The sequence below is a fragment of the Tachyglossus aculeatus genome, chromosome 21 (genome assembly GCF_015852505.1).
Source record: "Tachyglossus aculeatus isolate mTacAcu1 chromosome 21, mTacAcu1.pri, whole genome shotgun sequence".
Lineage (NCBI taxonomy): Eukaryota > Metazoa > Chordata > Mammalia > Monotremata > Tachyglossidae > Tachyglossus > Tachyglossus aculeatus.
Window position 1 is genome coordinate 63,074,779 of NC_052086.1, and position 23,626 is coordinate 63,098,404.

The following is a 23,626-nucleotide window of genomic DNA, read 5'->3' on the forward strand; positions in this document are numbered from 1 at the left end:
TACCGTGTGTAAAGCACTCTGCTCTCTCTGCATCTTCAGATCCTTCAGAAATTCCCACTTCTTCCAAAAGGCTTCCCCTAGCTCATTTTTCTTTTCCCCACCGCTCTCTCAACTGTCACCTCAGCACTTCTGCACTACCTCAGAACTGTTACACACAAACTCTCATTGCACTTCTGTACATATCAATTTGCACACTTTATTATTTGAGCACTTTTTTCCTCCTAACTCTTGAATTATTTTGTGTCCATCTCCTCCTTTAGGCTGTAAACTTCTTGTGGGCCAAGATCATCTCCCCTACTTTATAAATCATAATAATAGTGGTATTTATAATGATGGCACTTGTTAAGCGCTTACTATATGTCAAGCACTGTTCTAAGCACTGGGTTAAGCGCTTACTATGTGCTAAACACTTTATTAAGTGCTGGGATATACACAAGATGAACAGGTCATACAAGTCCCTGTCCCTCATCAGGCTCACAGCCCAGGTAGCAATAGTGGTAGCAATGGTATTTATTAAGTACTTATTGTTTTTGGAGCACTGTACTAAGCACTAGGAGAGAATACACAAATGGAAACTACACACGGTCTCATAGGAGGGAGAACAGATACTAGGGAAATAATAATTACTACTAATAATAACTGTGGCATTTGCTAAGCACTTACTATGCGCCAGGCACTGTACTAAGCACTGGGGTAGATACAAGCAAATTGGGTTGTACATGGGGCTCACAATCTTAATCCCCATCTTACAGCTGCAGTAACTGAGGCACAGAGAAGTTAAGTTAACTTCCCCAAGGTCACAGAGCAGACAAATAAGTGGCAGAGCGCAGAACTCTTAAAACTCAGGTGCTCTGACTCCCAGGACCACGCTCTTTCCAATAGGCGATGCTCCTTTCTGTATTTTTCCAAGCCCTGAGTACAGTGCTCTACACTCTAGGCACTAAACAAATACTACTGCCTGACTCATCGTCTCATGAACCTTAGGACGTTTCTGCTCAGAAAGAACCTCTCTTTAATGCAATATACCACGCTGATCAGTCTGTGGCAACCGACTCTCAGTTTTTGGCGTGGATAGAGCACTGTCTGAGGCTATTTTTTTTTTTTTACTATGTTCTCAGCTAACAATTGCTCTCCCAGAACACGGGAACCAAACTCTTGTCAAGCCCCAGGTTAAGAGCAGGTTGCATTCCAGTACGCACACTTCGACCGATGCTGTTCAAACCACTGTTTTCACCAATGCTCTGTGGTCTAGCCAGAATAACGTGCACGATTAAAAGAAGTTTCCCTGAATCCTTAACAGGGGCCTATCAAAAACACTGTCCAAACAAACATTACGGAGGAACTGAATGAACTGTGCTCCTTAAAGTTATTGATCTGACAAAGAAAATAAAATTCAAAGAATTGCTTAGAAAAAGTCCTTCAATTTAATCTCAAAATATCCAGAGATTCAGTTTAATCAGTTTTTTTAATGGCCCCTTTGTGAACAAATAGGGGCAAGACCCATGTTTTGAAGTTAGAGAAATGATTCATCTATTTTCTCCAATGGCTCCATAGTAAAACTTGGGTCAGATACTTGAGACCTATTTATTGAAAGGCATTAAGAGGGGCAAAAATCACTTTTTACCTCTTATCTTAATACTCTTGAGTTTAACCAAAGATGATTTTCTTTCCTCAAAAAAACAAACACAAAACAGAACCCCAGCATCTCCTCTCCATTTCTCCTAGGGAAAGAACCCAAGAAAGGGAGTCAGAAGACATGGATTCTATCCCTGGCTCTGCCGCTTGCTCCTGGGTGATCTTGGGCACATAAGTTCACTCCTCTGCGCCTCAGTTTCCTCATCTGTAAAACAGGGATTAAATACCTGTTCTCCTTCTCATTTAGACTATAAACCTGATGTGGGGGGTGTCTGTGTTGTGTCTGCCCCAGCATTTAACATAGTGCTTGGCACATAGTTTGTGCTTAACAAAAATACCACTATATCTCCCTAGAAAAACCCTTAAGGGCCACGCAGCATGCAAATGTGAAACTTCATTTCAATCCACTGAAGTTTATATAATGATTCCCAGGGATAATCAATCAATGGTTCGGGTTGAGCGCTTACAGTATGTAGGGCCCTGTACTAAGCACCTGGGAGAGTGCAATACAACAGAGTTGGTGGACACGTTCTCTGCTCACAACGAGCTTACAGTCTAGACGGGGAGACAGGCATTCATATAAATCATTTGTAGATATGTATTTAAGTGCTGTGTGGGGTGGGAGAAGTAATAACTTGGATAAGTACTAACCAGGGCTCTAAATACAAACCCATTCTATCATCCACCCACCAGTGACAACTGGATTAAAAAAAAAATTCAGTGTCGTTAAGCGTGCTGAATCTTTAATCCTACCTGAAAATAAACTAGGCAGTAGCCAGAGGCAATCACTGCACCAAGCTCTTGGGAGAGTATAATAGAATTGCTAAACATTACCCCTGCTTCTAAGGAGCTTACGACCTAGAGTGGGAGAGAGACACTAAAACAAGTTACAGAGCAAAGCAAGAATGAAGCAATGTGCTTAACTACTAGGAAAGAAAGGGTGTAAGAATCCAAGCTGAAATGGCAGTTGCTAAGGAGGGAGGGGGAATGCAAAGAGAAGAGAAAGATGGATTCTTCAGGGCAGGCCTCCATGAGGAGATGTGATTTCAGAAGGGGTTTGAAGATGGGGAAAGCAGTGGTTCTGCCGGAGATGAAGGAGAGCGTTTCAAAGAGTGAGGGGGCACGCAAGGTGTCGGCGGGGAGACTGAGGCACAGGGAGTAGGTGGACTTGAAAGGAGAGAAGCATGGGAGCTGGGATGGAATGGAGAAGACTGGGCGGTGGGTGGGGATGCCTACAGGGGGAGAGAGCTGACTGACCGCCTTAAGACCACTGGTCAGATGCTGGTTGGACGAACAGATGGACAGGCAACCACTGAAGATTTTTTAAGAAGTGAGAAGATGGGTGCAAAATTATATTTTTGAAAAATGATCTGGGCAGCAGAGTGAAGAGCAGACTGGAGAGGGGAGAGATCTGAGGTAGGACAGTTTGCCAGGAGGCTGAGACAGGACAATACTAAAAGGAGTCACCAAACTACAGGGCAGGGGCCTAGGACTCAGGGGACCTGAGCTCTAATCCAGACTCTGCCATTTGCCTGCTGTGTGACCTCGGGCAAGTCCATCTAACTTCCCTGGGCTCCAGTTTCCTCAGCTGTAAAACGCGAATTAAAAGCCTGCCCTCCCTTCCTCTTAAGACTGTGAGCCCCATATGGGACAGGGATTGAATCTGATCCCAATGTATTTTATCGACTCCGGTGCTTGGCACATAGTAACCACAATTCTTATTAGAGAAGCCAAGCACAGGCAGAAGAGAATAACTGACCAGTGGCAATTAGTGGATCGGTGAACAAAGCCAATATTTGGGTTCTAACATTATTATTGTTGCTTTCCTCAGTAATTGTGGTCATCAATTTGCATGGGTCTCCCCATTAGAAAATAAACCTGAAGGCAGAGAACCCAAGTTTTACTTTCTGTTTGTTTCCCAAGCCCCTAACATTCGTGAATGCTCTGCATGGAACACAGGCTCAGCACATTTTATGATACTGAAATTTCCAAAGAGCACTTCCATGTGTGTCATTGTAGCCTCAAAAATCCCACTAATTAAGAAGAGGCCAGAATTACTATTGTATGGTTTTTAATTCTACAAGATGATGACTCAGTTAAATACAAGGGATGGTGGCTGAGCTAGCTATTACCTACTTTAAAAATAGACTCCCCACTCCACATTATTAGAATTTCACTAGATTTTATTAGATTTATTGACTTACAATACTTGCCTTCCAATTAAAAAGGGGTTAAATAGTATTAGTTGACAGTGTCTAAAATGAAGAATACACAAATCGTTCCTACCTTTCCACAAAGTGATAGCCAATAATTGATGTAGTTTCGGATGGCCCAGTTTCCCTGATCCACCACTGGACCATTTCAGTGCTCTGGAGACAAAAGCCACCCTTTCGGGAGAGTTTGGATCCATCAGGCTAAACACTTTGGCCAAATTTTCTAGAAGCGACACAAACACAGACCCTTAATACGACAAAACACACAGCACGGGTTTCCAGAGTCATTGCATCCTAAGCGTCAACTGTCTGACTTTAAACGGAAACTTGTCAGGCGTTAAGAAATAAAAAGATTAAAAAAAAAAAATACAGTAGGAATCGAAGGGTTTCAAAAAACGAAATCTCAGCTCTGTAAATTAACGTCCAATTGACCTCTCCGCTGCAGTGCCAGAAGCCACGCTCTCCCCAACAGGTGGGCAGGAAGGAAAAGTCTTCCCTGGCTCAAGACGGAGCACCAAAATGTGGTGAAGCTGGGTAGGGAGGGCAGAGGAGGATGGAGAGAGGGGCTGACCCTGGCCCAGGGAAGGACTGGGGAGAGAGAGGCCAACGGGGGACAGATGAGTAATTGAGTCAGATGGATTCCTTTGTTTCCCTCTCCATTTTTGTCCTCAGGCCTCTGGGACGGGAGCGGAGGCAAGGGGTTGGCGGGGAAATCTCCGCCTTCTGTCCATCTGGGCAGCTCACAGGAACAAGGGCTTTATGAACTGCGCGCTTACCGAATCACACAGTCCGACAAGCAAAGTTTTCGTGGACAAAATGGCCGGCTCGCGGGCAATGCGCCCATCACCTCGCTGACTGGATGGGAAGCCGCTGTCCATCAAAGCGGCAGAGAGGTCAATTACTGTGCAGACAATACATGTTGCTCCTGGGTTGGGGGGGGAGGTCAGTGCCAAAAATCATGCTCCACCTACAAAACATAGTATGTTTGCTCAGCGTGCCAGTATGCTCAGAGCTAGGCCAACTAGAGACGCTACTTGAATCGTCCGCCGGCTGTGCACGGGTGCCGCTCCTGCAACACCGTTTAGACCCACAGCGCCTCAGAAGATCACAACTCGTGGCACCAAAAAAAAAAAATCAAAATTTAAAAATAATAAAAAAGAGGGAGGGAGGGGAACTGAAGTAACTTAAGGACCGTCACACTAGGAACCAGAGAATTCTCCAAAATGCGAATGTACTTCAAGCACTGTAACACTCACGACAGTAAGAGACTCTCACCCAATAGCTCATCGGTTACTTTCGCATCCGATTTCTCCAAGGATTCTAAAACCAGCATCGACAGATCGGCAGCACTGTTTTGCTGCAAAACACACACAACCAACAAGAAGCACACGGTCAGTCATGACGCTCTGATTAGTTTGGAGACAAGACAGGCCGAACGCTTTCGGAAGCGCTGACTTCGGAGCCTCGTCAGCTAGCCCGTCGGATGGTCACGGATCAAGTACAGCACAGAACGGAGGATTCTGGACACAGCAGTCAGTTAGTACTGGGTGACTGGCTGGAACAAATTTAGGTTGCAAATAAAAATGAATATAAACTTCTTAGCAGGCAGGGTCCCGTCCCAGGGCTAGCAATAGCACCTCAGATGTGGTATGCTCGACGGAAATCGAGCTGGGAGAGGTTACTACAGTCAGAATAGATGTACCCCGAGAGTGCTGGATCACGGCCGGCCTGTTGGCCCTGGCCTTTGAAACAGTAATAGAAACAGTAAAATTCTTACTTGACCATGACTGAAGAACAACAACGCTCCCGAGTACATTAGTTCTCTTGCTTCAGTATGTTTGCCTTGCGACATGTACCTGCAATAAGAAAAAGAAAAGGCCAAAAACTAAAGTGTCGTACTTAAAATTCTTTGCGCGACTACCCAAATTGTAGTCTTAAGCTCCCTGAGGGTGGGGAATCTTACCTTCTACTTTTATTTCACTCTCTCCAGGCGCTTACTATATATACAGGGCTCTGCACCCTGCATATGCTGTATAAATAGTATTGACACGATATGGCACTTACTGAGTACTGTAAGCTCACAGTGGGCAGAGAACACATCTACCGACTCTGCTATATTGTACTCTCCCAAGCACTTAGTACACCGTTCTGCACACAGTAAGTGCTCAATGAATAATATTGATGATGACCGAGTACTTCTTATAATAATAATAATAATAATAATAATAATAATGGCATTTATTAAGCGCTTACTATGTGCAAAGCACTGTTCTAAGCGCTGAGGAGTTTACAAGGTGATTAGGTTGTCCCACATGGGGCTCACAGTCTTCATCCTCATTTTACAGATGAGGGAACTGAGGCCCAGAGAAGTTAAGTGACTTGCCCAAGGTCATACAGCTAAGTGGCGGAGCTGGGATTTGAACCCATGACCTCAGACTCCAAAGCCCGGGCTCTTTCCACTGAGCCATGCTGCTTCTTATGTGCTAAGTGACAGGGAACATATAAAGATGTAAGATCAGACACAGTCCTTTTCCAAAAATGCTCACAATCTATCTGAACCCCATTCTGCAGGTGAGGAAACTGTGGCCCAGACAGTTTAAGTGACTTGTCCAAGGTCACACTGTAGGCTGGCAGCAGAGTCTAGTACAGTGGTCTGTCCACAGTCAGTAATGTGGCCAAGTGGAAAAAGGTACAGGGCTGGGAGTCTGAGGACCTGGGTTCTAATCCCAGCTCTGCCAACTGCTTGCCGTGTGACCTTGGGCAAGTTACTTAATTTCTCTGTGCCTCAGTTTCCTCAACTGTAAAATAATAATCATAATGATGGCATTTGTTAAGGGCTTACTATGTGCCACGCACTGTTCTAAGCACGGGGGGTGGGAGGGGAGAGATACAAGGCGAACAGGTTGTCCCACGTGGGGCTCACAGGCTTCATCCCCATTTTACAGATGAGGTAACAGGCACAGAGAAGTGAAGTGACTTGCCCAAGGTCACACAGCAGACAAGTGGCAAAGCCAGGATTAGAACCCATGACCTGTGACTCCCAAGCCCGTGCTCTTTCCACTGAAATACGCTGCTTCTCAATGGGAATTCAATTCCTGTTCTCCCTCCTACTAAACACTGTGAGCCCCCGGTACCTACTCCGGCGCTTACGACAGTGTTTGACACGTAGTAAGCGCTTAACAGGTACTTACTAACAAAACAAAACAAAAGTGTTCAATAAAAACCACTGATTGGTTGACTGTTGTTGGGACTCAAATTTGAATCTGGAGACTTCCGGGCCAGTGTTCTTCATCATCATCATCAATCGCATTTATTGAGCACTTACTGTGTGCAGAGCACTGTACTAAGCGCTTGGGAAGTACAAGTTGGCAACATATTTCCAACATATTTCCAATATGTTGGAAGACATATTTCCACCTGGCCAGGCTGCCTTCCCAACTGTCACAAATATTCTTATGTCCACCCATCACCAACCATATTGTTGCATTCTACAAAGTGCCAAATAATACGTTGACACTTTAATAACTGTTAAACATCAGTTTCATTTACCTGTCAAGCTTGCTGAGGAATGAGGGTTGTAAAATTGCTATTTCCCCCTACCACCCTCTCCTCTGTGTCTACAACCAACTTGGCCGTAAATCCCTTAATCCCCTTGACGCTCATCCCAACCCTGCAAAACTTACTTGCCTACCCTTATTCTCTATTACTTCCCCTACCCCTAATATATTTTGATGTCTGTCTTCCCCTGTAGATTGTACGCTTGTGGGCAAGGATCACATATAATAATAGTACTTGTTAAGCACTTAATGTGTGCCAAGCACTGTTCTAAACTCTGGGGGTAGATACAAGTTAATCCGGTTTGGCACACTCCACGTCCCACATGGGGCTCACAGTCTTAATCCCCATTTTACAGATGAGGTAACCGAGGCCCAGAGAAGTGAAGTGACTGGTGCAAGGTCACACAGCAGACATGTGCCGGAGCGGGGATTAGACCCCAGGTCCTCCTGATTCCCAGGCCTCTGCTTTATCCACTAAGCCACTCGGCTTCAAGGTCTACCAACTCTGCTATATTGTACTTTCCCCAAGTGCTTAGTACTGTACTCAAATACCATTGTACGACTGATTATTAAGCAAATCTATGCTCTTCTGCAGCATGGTTAAAAAACAAACATTTACTTGCCTGGGGTGCCCGGCTTTCCAGGGAAGAAAAAGGAGGAGAAGGAGAAAAAGGGGGAGGGAGGAGGAGTTACTTTGCTGGGTGATCTCATCACCAAGAAGACCTAAGTTTCCCCTCATCTGGGCCAGGCTCAGTGGCCATAAAACACCCTTCTCTCACTGGAAATTGGAAATTTGGTAAAGTGACTGCCTTCCATCAGGGCCAGAAATCTCCTCTGACAGCTGTTCCAAAGAACAGATGAAACTAGGTAGATATGATTTCTAGGATACGGCCTCTGAAACTAGGGGGCTTTAGCACGTCTCCTAAACACTCTGAAAAGCATCTAATATACAGTGTTTCTCTAGTGCCTCTGAAATAATGATCATGAACACATCTGTTTTCTCGAAGAGAACGTGCAATTATTCACAGATTAACTTTCCTGCATTTTCATAGTCTGTTTACTCATAATTGTCACTATTATCTCTAGTTTACATCAAACTAAAAATCCTTCTGGATTTACTTGACACCATACATACAAACCCACACGCTTCAATTTCATATTCTTCCTGTCGACATCCCACTGAGGTCTCTATGGTAAATGGGAGTCAGCAGGGCAACATGGTTAACCACCAGGACACCAAAGTAAAAAGCTACATCATGGGGAGTAAGAGAAGAAGTCTTGAAGACATACTGAATGCCTTTCCATCTTTTTGTTACTTCATTCATTCATTCAATCGTATTTATTGAGCGCTTACTGTGTGCAGAGCACTGTACTAAGCACTCGGGAAGTACAAGTTGGCAACATATAGAGACGGTCTCTATCCAACAACAGGCTCATATTTCACAGCTACAGTAGTACTACAAGAGTTTAAACACCAAACCACGTGACTGTGTTATTCATTTTGGCTGCATGTCATTTTAATGTATATTCAAAGGTTGCATTTATATTATCTCAGGTGTTAAAGTGGGAGTGTGAGAAAAGGTCTTGATCAGATTTACTGAATTTTAAATGTTTTGTTTTGTCTGGGTCCCCACTAGACTCCTTGAGGGCAGAAATCATGTCTACCAACTCTATTGTACTGTACTCTCCCAAGTGCTTAGTGAAGTGCTATGTACACAGTAAGCACTCAATAAATATGACTGACTGTATTGTGATTTAATTTTGACGTTTCATATAGCAAACTTTCAAAGATCTCAAAAGAATGACAAAATCACCCAGGATAATTCCACTTTTTGCATTCAGGTAACCTCCTCTCCCACCCGCCTTTGCCAAAAACCGTAACATCTGCGTATCTTTAGGGATGATAGTAGCTGTGTTTACACAAAATTTCTCCCTATCTCTGTCAACCAGAATAAACTGAAATAACTCAAAAGTTGCAGCCCTTTGGAATCATCTCCAAGTTATCTGAAGTAACAAGAAAACCCAAGTCTCTCTCACACAAATGAGGAAAAAAAAACATCAAAAAGGGATTATAGTTAATGGTGTCAAAACATAAGAATCCTTGGGCCCCGAATTGTCATAATACCCTTTAAGATGGAACTATCCTTTTACGTGTCAAATTTAGCATTTAGAAAGCAGGACTGATGCCGTACTCTATTTTCCATTAAACTATCCTGAACTGCACACTACCCAACGAAAACTGGAAATTACTCTAATGTACATCAGCACAGTTGACTTCATATGGGAAGAAATGCCCAGCTCAATTTCAGTGTTCAAATGATCACCCACACCTAAAAGGATTAAAAGGATTATTTTGGATTATTTACGCAGATGTCTACAGAAAAACACAACCTAGGGTCACTAGAGACTGCTGGTGGCACAGAGATGCAAATTTTTCACTCAAACATTTGAACTAGATTAAAATTATGAGAACCTTGTTGAAAAATAAACCAGGGGCTTCAGACCAGCTGAAGACAGAACTGGAACATATTGGCAATTTCCACAGAGGTAACCACCAATTGAACATGCCTGGAAAATCATGATAACCTTCTATCCACAGGAACACGGCAGAAACATAAAGAAGCTTATCGTTGACCCTTGAGCCACCTGCAAGCCCTCAGTAAGAAGCAGACTTTAGTCTGAAGTGTTACCAATTTGCCCCTTGGTGAACATTAATGTTAGGAGAGACAAGAAACCAAAATATGCAACTCGGAACAATTTCAATAGGAACGCCTATGTTCTGGAGTTAGGTAAACCTAATTGCAGTGTGAAGAAGGCCCACGGACACAGTGAGCTCCTTGGCATTACAGTTTTCCTAATTACAATTTATAAATGAAAGATCAATTAGATCTCCCCCTCCTACTTTATCTAGCTGGTAAATCCAATTCGTCCGCTCCGTCTGTCCAATGCCAACCTACTCCTTATACCTTGCTCTCGTCTATCCTCCGGTTGAGCAGTTAACCTTTTGCAAAACCCTCCTTCTTGACCTGCAGCTCCCTCCTCCTTCAAATAAGACAGTCCATCAGTCTCCCGACTGTCAAAACCCTCCTCCAAGAGGCCCTCCCTGTCTAAGCCCTCACTTCCTCATCCACCCTCTCCCCTCAGCATTGACTATGCACTTGGCTGTGTACCCCTTAAGCACTTTGATACTCCCCCCACCACAGAATTTACGTACAGATCCTTGTACCCTATTTCCTCTATCCAAATTTATTCTGTCTCTCTCCCTCTGGAGACTGTAAGCTCCTTGTGGTCAGAGATCATGTCTACCCAATCTACTGTACTGAACTTTCCCAAGCAAGTGCTTAGTAGTAGCACTCTGCACTCAGTAAGCACTCGCCAAGTACTGTTGACTGAGCCAACTATTTTACCTTGCTTCTGGCACTCTGAACTATGAAACACAAATGTATTTGTCAAAAAAATAAATAGGGGAAATAATCAATTAGTGGCTCAAAGCAAGGAAATGCAGAATTCTGTATACGACTTATTCTGTAAGGATCGCTAAGAAGTCATCAGTGACCAAACAGGAAAAATTGAAATAAAAAAATATAATAATGTGGATCTATTCTCTGAGCCCTGTATTGATAATTTACATCAACAAATCCAGGTAGCATTTAATCCTCACTGCATTAACGATGAGATCTAATGAATGAGGAACTCAAACTAGAGTTAACATTCTTCTGTCACGCAGAGAAGAAGAGGAGGAAACATAGTAGGTGCTTCAGTAAATACTACTGTTAATGATGATGCCGGTTCATATTCTTTAAAATACACTCGGCCCCTAAATAACAGCTTGAAAGCAATGGAAAGCAGTCCGCCTTATTGGGCTATCACAGCCGTAGACAATTTGGCAGTTGCTCACATTTGGTCAAAAGTTTCTCAGCATTAAAACCCTGAAACCAACAAACGAAGCATTAGAGATTCCCAGGCCTGCCAGAAACTTAATTAAATAGATTGTTTTGAACTAAGAGAGAAACCAAACCAGTCTCATTCAAAAGTGACTAATGTCACTTTATACTTAAACAAGAGTCATAGCCTTTAACAACTGAATGATCGAGAAGGAATGTAGCTTAATGAGTTTACATTTGCAGAACTTCAGAGCACCAGGTCCATAGTTCACCCACAAATAAAAGTCCATTTCAGATCACTTAGGTCATCTTCAAAGTACTGCAACTTTAGGTAAACAAGAAAAGCAAAAATCAGAGATTACTCTGGAAACTTGCTTATGAAAATGTGCCAAGAATAAACCCTTTTTTTCCTTTACTCCCATAAGCCAGTCACTTAGGTAAATACATGATCACGATGGCTGCTGGTTTAAGCGCTTAGTACAGTGCTCTGCACAAAGTAAGCGCTCAATAAATACGATTGATTGATTTAGGAATGCCTTGTAGCTCTTTCAATTTAACTGTCATTTTCCTCAGGGGTGCTGATAAATATATTCGGCTCCTTTCCTACATCTGGCAAGTGCCAAAATTTCACAACAAAATCTAAGTGTACAGGAACAAACTTGAGTGTTTCAAAACATTAGCTTCCTAGTACAAATTGCACCTAAGCGAAAGATAACTTCAGTTTCTCCGTTTCAAAGTGAAAGAAAATCTATCTTTTAAAGCAATTCTGTGTGGATAGGTAGCCTCTACATTTGTACCTCAGTTTTACTCTGTAGGTGCCCCAAAATGTGCTAAATGTACAGCGTACATTCTGGTCCTTCCTGGCACCTTAAAAGGCTTCCAGTTCCCAAATTACGGAAGGTGGATAATCAAACCCCAAACAGTTGCAGTTGAGTGAGTCCAGTGAACCAGGTGCTGAAGTTCACTTCCTGATACCATGGCATTAATCAATCAATCGTATTTATTGAGCGCTTACTATGTGCAGAGCACTGTACTAAGCGCTTAGAGCACTATACTAAGCGCTTAATTAACTCTTTCAGACTACTAGAGGATCATTTAGTGCATCGCTGCCGGGTTGACACAATACTACCAGAAGTGGCCGGGGTTGGGGGTTGGAGGACCTGGGTTCTAATTCTGGCTCCACCATTTACCCTGCGTGTGACCTACAGAAAGTCACTTCCCTACTCTGTGCCTCAGTGACTTCATCTGTAAAAAGGGGATTAAGCCTGGGAGACCCACATGGGACATGGACTGTACCCATGGTCTAGCTTAGAGAAGCAGCGTGGCTCAGTGGAAAGAGCCCGGGCTTGGGAGTCAGAGGTCACGGGTTCAAATCCCTGCTCCGCCAATTGTCAGCTGTGTGATTTTGGGCAAGTCACTTCACTTCTCTGGGCCTCAGTTACCTCATCTGTAAATTGGGGGTTAAAACTGTGAGCCCCACGTGGGACAACCTGATCACCTTGTATCCTCCCAGCACTTAGAACAGTGCTTGGCACTTAGTACGCACTTAACAAATGCCATTATTATTATTATTATGGACTAGTGCCTGGCCCAAACTAAGCACTTAAATGCCACTGAAAAGGAATGTGTGTTCTCAAAGAGTTAATGATTCTCCCAAATTCCTAAATTATTACTAAGGAGTGAAATCAGGCACTGGGAGAATCGGGCTCAATAAACACATTGAATAGGTTTTTCTGATAGCTAATTAATCAATAAAAATATGTAGAACAACCCAATTTTCTACCGAATTATTTACCATTTATCAGTAACGCTCTATCAGCATTTTATCGTTGACTGCCATGTTGTGGGAGGGAGAGATTCAACCCAATTTTTCAATAAAATACTGTTAGTCCTAGCTGTTAGCAAAGCTAAAGACCATATTGGTAAGTGTATTAAAGTGACCGCTCTCTACTTCTTTCAAACACGGAGGCTTAGATTCTAGATATTCTTACTTCACAGGACCAACCGATTTTTGGCTTAACACTCTGCTACTTTGTTTAGACACTTCCCAGTAAGTGGGAGATCGCTAAACTCACGGCCCATCAAACCCCAAAACATAAACCACTGACCCGGCCGCGACAACCACTTCACATTCGAACAACCAAACCACTGAAGTCATTCAGCAAAGCTGACAGCCGACGCTTCGTCATCATCATCATCATCAATCGTATTTATTGAGCGCTTACTGTGTGCAGAGCACTGTACTAAGTGCTTGGGAAGTACAAATTGGCAACATATAGGGACAGTCCCTACCCAACAGTGGGCTCACGGTCTAAAAGGGGGAGACAAAACCAAACAAAATAAAATAAATAGAATAGATATGCACAAGCAAAATAAATAAAGAAAGAAAGAAATAGAGTAATAAATATGTACAAAGAAGGGAAGGAAACGTGTCTGCTAATTCTCTTGTCCTGTAGTCAGCGTTTAGTCAGAACTCCAGCTCATAAGACAGGGCTCCGAACCTAGTAAGCACTTAATAAATATTATTAGTACTCTCCCAAGGGCTTAGAGCAGTGTTCTGCACATAGTAAGGGCTGAATAAATACCACTGATTGATTCTGAAACGTAAGAACAGCAGGTGCCCCAGTGAAGAAGGGGCAGTTCCCCGATGGACTGTACTCTCCCACGTCCTTAGTACAGTGCTCTGCCCACAGTAAGTGCTCAATAAATAGCACTGAATGAATGACTCAAAAACAGACAAACTTTCCATCTTCTTTAAATGGGCCCCAGGTGAGACACGAGAGGTTGTCTCCTCTTCTGTTATGACAACTCGGAACAGAGATCTCTCTCCCAAGGCGCTCAGCCCAGCACCCAGCGGAAAGCGCTCAACCTACACCACTGGGTGAGCGGTTAACAAAGACCAAATACCACCGACACCTGGCCTGAATGCACCCACTCCGGAAAAAGAGGGTCTACACCGCTGGCCTTTGGCCGTCTCCCAAATGCACCGGCAATAGTTGCTGAAGCTATTATTCAGGCCGAGGGAAGGTGTACACTGGGAAGTGGGCAAGGCTGCTAAGGGGTTTGGGAGGGGGTGGGTGACTAAGCTCGGGTCCATGCCACGGAGGAAGTAATAATAATAATGATGATGATGGTATTTGTTAAGTGCTTACTATGTGCCAAGCACTGTTCTAAGCACTGGGGCAATAATACTACTAATAATGGTATTTGTTAAGCGCTTACTACGTGCCAAGCACTGTTCTAAGCACTGGAATAAATACAAGGTTGTCAGGTTGTCCCACGTGGGGATCACAGTCTTAATCCCCATTTTGCAGATGAGGTAACTGAGGCACAGAGAACTAAAGTAACTTGCCCAAAGTCACCCAGCTGACAAGTGGTGGAGCCAGGATTAGAACCCATGACCTCTGACTCCCAAGCCCGGGCTCTTTCCGGGCTTCTCATGTAGACACAAGGTAATGAGGTTGTCCCACATAGGGCTCACAGTCTCAATCCCCATTTTACGGATGAGGTCACAGAGACCCAATGAACTGCAGTGACTTGCCCAAGGTCACACAGCAGGCAACAGGCTTGGGAGTCCAAGGTCATGGGTTCTAATCCCAACTCTGCCACTTGTCTGCTGTGTGACTTTGGGCAAGTCACTTCACTTCTCTGTGCCTCAGTTCCCTCTGTAAAATGGGGATTAAGACTGTGAGCCCCACGTGGGACAACCCAATCACCTTGGATCCCCACCCAGCACTTAAAACAGTGCTTAATAATAATAATAATAATAATAATAATAATAATAATAATAATGAGGGCATTTATTAAGTGCTTACTATGTGCAAAGCACTGTTCTAAGCGCTGGGGAGGTTACAAGGTGATCAGGTTGTCCCACGTGGGGCTCACAGTCTCAATCCCCATTTTACAGATGAGGTAACTGAGGCCCAGAGAAGTGAAGTGACTTGCCCAAAGTCACACAGCTGACAATTGGCAGAGCCGGGGTTTGAACCCATGACCTCTGACTCCAAAGCCCGGGCTCTTCTCCACTGAGCCACGCTGCTTCTCTTATCCCATCATTATTATTTATTATTATGTGGAGGAGATGGGATTCGAATCCACGACCTCTGACTCCCAAGCCCGGGCTCTTTCCACTAAGCCACGCTGCTTTTCGTGCGGACACAAGGTAACGAGGTGGTCCCACGTGGGGCTCACAGTCTCAATCCCCATTTTACAGATGAGGGGATGGAGGCCCGGGGAAGTGCAGCGGCTTACCGAAGGTCACACAGCAGACAAGTGGCGGGATTAGAACCCACGACCTGTGACTCCCCGCCCGGGCTGTTCATTCATTCACTCACTCAATCCTATTTATTGAGCGCTTACTGTGTGCAGAGCACTGTACTAAGCGGAATGGTACTAAGAGGAAGAGGAATGGTGGGCTGGGGGAGAGGAGGGGCTGAGACGGGGCAGGAGAGATGGGGATCACAACTCTGTGCCCCACGAGAAGCAGCGTGGCTCAGAGGAAAGAGCCCGGGATTGGGATTCGGAGGTCGTGGGTTCTAATCCCAACTCCACCACTTAACCTTGGGCAAATCACTTCTCTGGGCCTCAGTTCCCTCGTCTGTAAAATGGGGATGAAGACTGAGAGCCCCCCATGGGTCAACCTGATCACCTTGCATCCCCCCTAGCGCTTAGAACAGTGCCTAACAAGTGCCATTATTATTATTATTATTATTATTATTATTATTATTATTATCAGTGGCAAGAGCTCGGGCGTGGGTTCTAATCCCGGCTCTGCCGCTTGTCTGCTGTGTGACCTTGGGCAAGTAGCTTCATTTCTCTGAGCCTCAGTTCCCTCGTCTGTAAAATGGGGATGAAGACTGAGAGCCCCCCATGGGTCAATCTGATCACCTTGCATCCCCCCTAGCGCTTAGAACAGTGTTTTGCACATAGTGCCTAACAAGTGCCATTATTATTATTATTATTATTATTATTATTATTATTATTATCAGTGGCAAGAGCTCAGGCGTGGGTTCTAATCCCAGCTCTGCAGCTTGTCTGCTGCGTGACCTTGGGCAAGTAGCTTCATTTCTCTGAGCCTCAGTTCCCTCGCCTGTAAAATGGGGATGAAGACGGTGAGCCCCACATGAGACAACCTGGTTACCTTGTATAATGATAATGATGGTATTTGTTAAGCGCTTACTTTGTACCAAGCACTGTTCTAAGCGCTGGGGACGTTACAAGGTGGTGATGATGATGGCATTTATAAAGCGCTTACTATGTGCAAAGCACTGTTCTAAGCGCTGGGGAGGTTACAAGGTGATCGGGTTGTCCCACGGGGGGGCTCACAGTTTTAATCCCCGTTTTACAGATGAGGGAACTGAGGCCCAGAGAAGGGAAGTGACTTGCCCACAGTCACACAGCTGACAGTTGGCGGAGCCGGGATTTGAACCCATGACCTCTGACTCCAAAGCCCGGGCTCTTTCCACTGAGCCATGCTGTTTCACTCATTCATTCATTCAATTGTATTTATTGAGTGCTTACTGTGTGCAGAGCACTGTACTAAGCACTTGGGAAGTACAAGTTGGCAATGTATAAGAACATAGAGAAGCAGTGTGGCTCAGTGGAAAGAGCACAGGCTTTGGAGTCAGAGGTCATGGATTCAAATCCCGGCTCCGCCAATTGTCAGCTGTGTGACTGTGGGCAAGTCACTTCCCTTCTCTGGGCCTCAGTTCCCTCATCTGTAAAATGGGGATTAAAACTGTGAGCCCCACGTGGGACAACGTGATCACCTTGTATGCCTCCAGCGCTTAGAACAGTGCTTTGCACATATAAAGTGCTTAACAAATACCATTATTATTATTATTATAGAGAGACGGTTCCTACCCAACAGTGGGCTCACAGTATAGAAGGGGGAGACAGACAACAAAACATATTAACAAAATAAAATAAACAGAATAAATACTCGTCCTCCCCCCGCCTTACCTCCTTCCCCTCCCCACAGCACCTGTATATATGTATATGTTTGTACGTATTTATTACTCTATTTATTTTATTTGTACATATTTATTCTATTTATTTTATTTTGTTAATATGTTTTGTTGTCTGTCTCCCCCTTCTAGACTGTGAGCCCGCTGTTGGGTAGGGACCGTCTCTATATCATCATCATCAATCATATTTATTGAGCGCCTACTGTGTGCAGAGCACTGTACTAAGCGCTTGGGAAGTACAAGTTGGCAACATATAGAGACAGTCCCTACCCAACAGTGGGCTCACACTCTAAAAAGTGGGCTCACAGCCTCTATATGTTGCTTGCTTAGTACAGTGCTCTGCACACAGTAAGCGCTCAATAAATACGACTGAATGAATGAAATAAATAGATAGTAAGTATGTGCAAACGTATATACATATATATACGTATACAGGGGCTGTGGGGATTTCCCACATGAATAAATGACTGAGCTGGAATTGGCCAGCCCAGGGGTCTGGAGCAATTTGGGGGCTCAACCCCCATGAAGCTAGTGGCAGAAACAGAGAACTGGGAACTTCGGGAAGAGAGTTCTTCTGGTGCCATCTTGAGACCTGCACAGGCCGGAATTTGAGGCCAGCCCAGCTTGGTTTTCCAGCCCGAACCAGCCAGTACCTAGAACAAGAATCCGGGGTCCCGTCTGATGCTCAGTGGTCACCTGTCTACATGTTTTGTTTTGTTCATTCATTCAATCGTATTTATTGAGCGCTTACTGTGTGCAGAGCACCGTACTGAGCGCTTGGGAAGTACAAAGTTGGCAACAGATAGAGACGGTCCCTACCCAACAGTGGGCTCACAGTCTAGAAGTTTTGTTGTCTGTCTCCCCCTTCCAGACTGTGAGCCCGTAAGCACTTAGTACAGTGCTCCGCACCCAGTCAGCGCTCAATAAATACAATTGAATGTTGTCTGTCTCCCCCTTCTAGACTGTGAGCCCGCTGGTGGGTAGGGACCGACTATGCTGCCGACTTGGACTTCCCAAGCGCTTAGTACAGTGCTCCGCACCCAGTCAGCGCTCAATAAATATGACTGAATGTTGTCTGTCTCCCCCTTCTAGACTGTGAGCCCGTTGGTGGGTAGGGACCGTCTCTATCTGTTGCCCACTTGCACTTCCCAAGTGCTTAGTACAGCGCTCCGCACCCAGTCAGTGCTCAATAAATACGATTGAATGTTGTCTGTCTCCCCCTTCTAGACTGTGAGCCCGTTGGTGGGTAGGGACCGTCTCTCTATGCTGCCGACTTGGACTTCCCAAGCGCTTAGTACAGTGCTCCGCACCCAGTCAGCGCTCAATAAATACTATTGAATGTTGTCTGTCTCCCCCTTCTAGACTGTGAGCCCGTTGGTGGGCAGAGACCGTCTCTCTATCCTGCCGACTTGGACTTCCCCAGCGCTTAGTACAGTGCTCCACACCCAGTCAGCGCTCAATAAATATGATTGAATGAATCAGTGAATTTTCCCCCAGCGCTTAGACAGTGCTTGGCACACAGTAAGCACTTAACAAATTCCATTATTATTGTTGTTATTATTATACTGGGGAAGCAGCATGGCTCAGTAGAGCTCTGTATTACTCTATTTTACTTGTACATATCTATTTCTTTTATTTTGTTTCTATTTGTTTTATTTTGTTAATATGTTTGGTTGTGTTCTCTGTCACCCCCTTCTAGACTGTGAGCCCACTGTTGGGTTTCTGTATGTTGCCAACTTGTACTTCCCAAGCGCTTAGTCCAGTGCTCTGCACACAGTAAGCGTTCAATAAATACGATTGATTGATCGATAGAAAGAGCACGGGCTTTGGAGTCAGAGGTCAGGGGTTCAAATCCCGGCTCTGCCGATTGTCGGCTGGGTGACTTCGGGCAAGTCACTTCACTTCTCTGGGCCTCAGTTCCCTCATCTGTAAAATGGGGATTCAGACTGTGAGTCCTCCGTGGGACAACCTGATCACCTTGTAACCTCCCCAGTGCTGGGAACAGTGCTTGGCACATAGTAAGTGCTTAATAAATGCCATCATTATATGTATATATGTTTGCACATATTTATTACTCTATTTATTTTACTTGTACATATCTATACTATTTATTTTATTTTGTTAATATGTTTGGTTTTGTTGTCTGTCTCCCCCTTCTAGACTGTGAGCCCACTGTTGGGTAGGGACTGTCTCTATATGTTGCCAACTTGTACTTCCCAAGCGCTTAGTCCAGTGCTCTGCACACAGTAAGCGTTCAATAAATACGATTGATTGATCGATTACTAGAAAGAGCACGGGCTTTGGAGTCAGAGGTCAGGGGTTCAAATCCCTGCTCTGCCGATTGTCGGCTGGGTGACTTCGGGCAAGTCACTTCACTTCTCTGGGCCTCGGTTCCCTCATTTGTAAAATGGGTATTCAGACCCTGTGGGACAACCTGATCACCTTGTAACCTCCCCAGCATTTAGAACAGTGCTTGGCAATCAATCAATCAATCAATCGTATTTATTGAGAACTTACTGTGTGCAGGGCACTGTACTAAGCGCTTGGGAAGTACAAGTTGGAAACATATACAGTCCCTACCCAACAGTGGGCTCATAGCCCACATAGTAAGCGTTTAATAAATGCCATCATTATATGTATATATGATTGTATATATTTATTACTCTATTTATATTACTTGTACATATCTATTCTATTTATTTTATTTTGTTAATATGTTTTGTTTTGTGGTCTGTCTCCCCCTTCTAGACTGTGAGCCCACTGTTGGGTAGGGACTGTCTCTATATGTTGCCAACTTGTACTTAACAAGCGCTTAGTCCAGTGCTCTGCACACAGTAAGCGTTCAATAAATACGATTGATTGATCGATTGATAGAAAGAGCACGGGCTTTGGAGTCAGAGGTCAGGGGTTCAAATCCCTGCTCTGCCGATTGTCGGCTGGGTGACTTCGGGCAAGTCACTTCACTTCTCTGGGCCTCAGTTCCCTCATCTGTAAAATGGGGATTCAGACTGTGAGCCCCCTGTGGGACAACCTGATCACCTTGTAACCTCCCCAGCGTTTAGAACAGTGCTTGGCAATCAATCAATCAATCAATCGTATTTATTGAGCACTTACTGTGTGCAGGGTACTGTACTAAGCGCTTGGGAAGTACAAGTTGGAAACATATACAGTCCCTACCCAACAGTGGGCTGATAGCCCACATAGTAAGCGTTTAATAAATGCCATCATTATATGTATATATGATTGTATATATTTATTACTCTATTTATTTATTTTACTTGTACATATCTATTCTATTTATTTTATTTTGTTAATATGTTTGGTTTTGTTCTCTGTCTCCCCCTTCTAGACTGTGAGCCCGCTGCTGGGTAGGGACCGGCTCTATATGTTGCCAACTTGGACTTCCCAAGTGCTTAGTCCAGCGCTCTGCACACAGTAAGCGCTCAATAAATACGATTGATTGATCGACTGACTCGGGCAAGTCACTTCACTTCTCTGGGCCTCAGTTCCCTCATCTGTAAAATGGGGATTCAGACTGTGAGCCCCTCGTGGGACAACCTGATCACCTTGCAACCTCCCCCAGCGCTTGGAACAGTGCTTGGCACATAATAAGCGCTTAATAAATGCCATCATTCATCAATCATCATCAATCGTATTTATTGAGCGCTTACTGTGTGCAGAGCACTGTACTAAGCGCTTGGGAAGTACAAGTTGGCAACATATAGACAGTCCCTACACAACAGGGGGCTCATAGTCTAAAAGGCATATATGTATATGTATTCATTATATGTATATATGTTTGTACATATTTATTACTCTATTTATTTATTTATTTCACTTGTACATATCTATTCTATTTATTTTGTTAAGTGTGTTTGGTTTTGTTCTCTGTCTCCCCCTTCTAGACTGAGAGCCCACTGTTGGGTAGGGACTGTCTCTAGATGTTGCCAATTTGGACTTCCCAAGCGCTTAGTACAGTGCTCTGCACATAGTAAGCGCTCAATAAATATGACTGATGATGATGATATGTTGCCAACTTGTACTTCCCAAGCGCTTAGTCCAATGCTATGCACACAGTGATCGCTCAATAAATACGATTGATTGATCGACTGACTCGGGCAAGTCCCTTCACTTCTCTGGGCCTCAGTTCCCTCATCTGTAAAATGGGGGATTCAGACTGTGAGCCCCCCCGTGGGACAACCTGATCACCTTGTAACCTCCCCCGGCGCTTAGAACAGTGCTTGGCACAGAGTAAGCGCTTAATAAATGCCTTCCTTATATACGTTTGTATATATTTATTACTCTATTTATTTTACTTGTCCATATCTATTCTATTTATTTTATTCATATGTTTGGTTTTGTTGTCTGCCTCCCCCTTCTAGACTGTGAGCCTACTGTTGGGTAGGGACTGTCTCTATATGTTGCCAACTTGTACTTCCCAAGCGCTTAGTGCAGTGCTCTGCACACAGTAAGCGCTCAATAAATACGACTGACTGATTTATTGATTATTATTATTATTATTATTACCTGTCGGCCGCGCACCCCTTCATGGCGCCCCTGAGGGGGCCGGCCTGCCTCCCCGGCCCCGTCACTCTAACCGCGCGCCTCGCCCCCTCCCCGATGATGGACGGCGCCGCCGACCAATGAGCGCGCGCGGGGACGGCCGCTCCGCCAATCGCGAGGGAGGGCAGGGGCGGCTCGCCCCGCCCCCCCCGCCGGGCTAGGTTGAGGAGGCGGAAAGGTCTGGAAAGCGCAGGGCCAGAGAGCGCGGGGGCGCGCGCGCGCATGCGCGCCAACCCCCCTTCCCCTCCCCTCCCCCCCCCCCCCAGGGGCTACCTGAAGAAGAGAGTCCGGTACATCTGGTGCGCTTCGTAGTAATCGCCCTTCTCGACGCTGGCGCGCAGCTTGCCCTCCACCCGCTGGACGCCGCCCCGGTTCCTGACGCCGTTCCGGGCGCCCTCCTGGTCCGCCATGGCCGCCGCCATCCCGAGGGCTGCGCAGACGGGGAGCGCGGAGGCTGCCGCAGCCCGCGCCTCAGCTCCGGCCTCCTCGGCTTCCGTCCCGGCGGCGGCGCGAGGGCGACTACGGCGGCGCGCGAGGGACAGCGCGGGAAGGCCGGAGGGCGGGGCGGCGCGCGCGCGCGTGCGCGCGCGCCCCCCCTCACGTGACCCGCGGGCGGCTGAGGGGAGGCGGGGCCGCCGCGCCAGGCCTCGCCCGCCGTTGCCAGGCAACCACGCCACAATGCGACGCCTCCCTTCAAGGCCCTGCTGAGAGCTCACCTCCTCCAGGAGGCCTTCCCACACTGAGCCCCCTCATCTTACCTCCTTCCCTTCCCCACAGCACCTGTATATAGGTTTGTACATATTTATTACTCTATTTATTTATTTATTTATTTGACTTGTACATTTCTATCCTACTTATTTTATTTTGTTGGTATGTTTGGTTCTGTTCTCTGTCTCCCCCTTTTAGACTGTGAGCCCACTGTTGGGTAGGGACTGTCTCTATGTGATGCCAATTTGTACTTCCCAAGCGCTTGGTACAGTGCTCTGCACATAGTAAGCGCTCAATAAATACGATTGATTGATTGATTGATTGATATTACTTGTACCTATCTATTCTATTTATTTTATTAGTATGTTTGGTTTCGTTCTCCATCTCCCCCTTTTAGACTGTAAGCCCACTGTTGGGTAGGGACCGTCTCTGTATGGTGCCAACTTGTACTTCCCAAGCGCTTAGTACAGTGCTCTGCACACAGTAAGCGCTCAATAAATGATTGATTTCTCGGCCTGGGAGCCGGGCCTAGGGCAAATGATCCCACTAATAATGATTCTCCTATAATACTACTACTAATAATAATGATTCTTCTATTGGCAAGCAATTACTGTGGGGCAGGCCCTCTAATAATAATAATAACGATTTGCCTATTTGGTAAGCACTTACTGTGGGGCAGGCCCTCATAATAATAAAACGATTTGCCTATTTGGTAAGCGCTTATTGTGGGACAGACCCTCTAATAATAATAATGATTCTCCTGTTTGGTAACCAATTACTATAGGACGGGCCCTCTAATAGTAATAATAATAATAATGATTCTCCTATTTGGCAAGCAATTACTGTGGGGCAGGCCCTCTAATAATAATAATAACGATTCGCCTATTTGGTAAGCGCTTACTGTGGGACGGGCCCTCTAATAATAATGATTCGCCTATTTGGTAAGCGCTTATTGTGGGACGGACCCTCTAACGATACTAATAATAATAATAATGATTCTCCTATTTGGTAAGCGCTTACTGTGGGGCGAACCCTCTAATAATAATAATAATAATGATTCTCCTATTTGGCAAGCGCTTACTGTGGGACAGGCCCTCTAA

General features: G+C 45.1%; 1 protein-coding gene across 2 annotated transcripts in view; it reads right to left on the reverse strand.

Moving 5' to 3' along the window:
• GET4 (guided entry of tail-anchored proteins factor 4) overlaps positions 1-22,310 on the reverse strand; it is a 30,915-nt gene extending 8,605 nt beyond the window's left edge. Inside the window, exons 1-4 of one of the 2 annotated variants that reach the window (XM_038762550.1) lie at positions 22,092-22,310; positions 5,626-5,704; positions 5,124-5,205; positions 3,922-4,071 (exon numbers count right to left, since the gene is read on the reverse strand). In XM_038762550.1, coding sequence (XP_038618478.1) covers positions 3,922-4,071; positions 5,124-5,205; positions 5,626-5,704; positions 22,092-22,240 — 460 coding nt within the window. In that variant the 5' untranslated portion in view covers positions 22,241-22,310. Of the gene's footprint in view, positions 1-3,921; positions 4,072-5,123; positions 5,206-5,625; positions 5,705-21,782; positions 21,849-22,091 lie in introns of those variants that run through there. The other variant, XM_038762551.1, reaches the window with a different exon arrangement.
• Between the last annotated feature and the right edge of the window lie 1,316 nt (positions 22,311-23,626).